Consider the following 1523-nt stretch of genomic DNA (forward strand, 5'->3'; position numbering starts at 1 on the left):
ATACCAAGAAACCAGCTGGTACTACATTATCTATTGCTATACCTTCTTCATACTGGTACTTAAAAAATTATCCATTAAAAGATATGCAAAATTATATTGATTATCAAGTTTATATGACATATGACCTCCATGGTTCTTGGGATTTAAACAGAGACCCTCAAGTTAAATGCCATGTAAACAAAACTGAAATTGTAGATGCATTAAAAATGTTAGATAAAGCTGGAGCTCAAATAGGTAAAACTTATGGTGGATTAGCTAACTATGGTAGATCCTTTAAATTATCAAACCCTTCTTGTAATGGTGTGGGATGCCAATTTTCCGGCCCTGGTAACTCAAGAGGTATAACAAATACTCCTGGTGTTTTAGCTGATGCTGAAATTATAGATATTGACGCATCTTCTGCTAAAAATAATAGATGGAATGATGGACCTTCTGAATGTACTTTCATGCAATATGATGGAAATAGCGTAGTAGCTTGGGCCACAAACAGAAATAATTTGAAAAATTACTTTAATCATGCAGGTTTGAAAGGTTCAGTTTTATGGGTCGGAAACTATTTTAAACATACTGCTTATACAAACGATGTACCTTCAGATTGTCACATTTATTTAGATCAAGATATTGAAAATGTTGTTTATCAATGCGATGGTGATACTTCTGGTTTTAGAACTTTAGCTGCACCTAGCGCTAAAAAAATGATAGATGTATTACATAACGATGATAATTTAATGAATAGAGGTATTTTCGATGATGATTATAATTTTATTGGTGCATATTCTGTTTATATGCATATAAACAAAATTATGGGTCTGAATAGTGATTTAGTTAAACAAAATGTACAACAAGATTATATTGATGATTTCAATAATTTTAATAAATTTTGGTCAAAAATATGGAATGACTATAAATCAACTAATGCAGCTGCTGGTCCTTTAACTTCCTCTGAATCTTTAGAAGATGAACAAAGAAGAAAAGATAGATCTAACGATTATTCAAGATTAATGGTTTTAGTCACACCTACTATTAAAACAGTTTTCTTTAGTGAAGATGCTCAATCATATGTACGAGATTTAAAAAGTTTAATAAATGGAAAGGATACTGACGGTAATAAGAGAGAGTTTCATTGGGGTGGTTCTATTACTGATAAAGGTGATTTACATGATTGGCTCACAAAATTAGTAAATGATGATGGCTATAGAGAAAAATACTATATGAATATGCTAAATACATTAAAAGCTTATGATGATGCAGCAAAAAACAAAAACAGAATTTTTACTGACAGTAATAATGTTAAAAGAGGAGCTGTTAAAGGAAAAGATTTAGACAACAAGAAATCAGCTCAAGATATATTAGGACCAAGTGCAGGAGCTGTAGGTGTATTAGGAACAGGTTTAACAATTGCTGCATCATTAAAGATAATTGCTGCAAATGCATTAATAGAACCAGCTGTTGTAAGTGAATTATCTAGTGAACTCAAAAAAGATGATAAAAATGGTCAAACTGTAACAACTAAAACAGCAACT

General features: G+C 31.1%; 1 protein-coding gene across 1 annotated transcript; it reads left to right on the plus strand.

The window, feature by feature from the left end:
* Positions 1-26: 26 nt before the first annotated feature.
* Positions 27-645, plus strand: BABINDRAFT_183120 (glycoside hydrolase family 18 protein; the record flags this gene model as incomplete). Its single annotated transcript, XM_019131180.1, has 1 exon — positions 27-645. A coding segment is annotated over exon 1 (562 nt), but the record flags the coding sequence as incomplete, so codon positions are not given.
* Positions 646-1523: the final 878 nt, after the last annotated feature.

The sequence above is a fragment of the Babjeviella inositovora genome, assembly GCF_001661335.1.
Source record: "Babjeviella inositovora NRRL Y-12698 unplaced genomic scaffold BABINscaffold_37, whole genome shotgun sequence".
NCBI classification, from domain to species: Eukaryota; Fungi; Ascomycota; class Pichiomycetes; order Serinales; genus Babjeviella; species Babjeviella inositovora.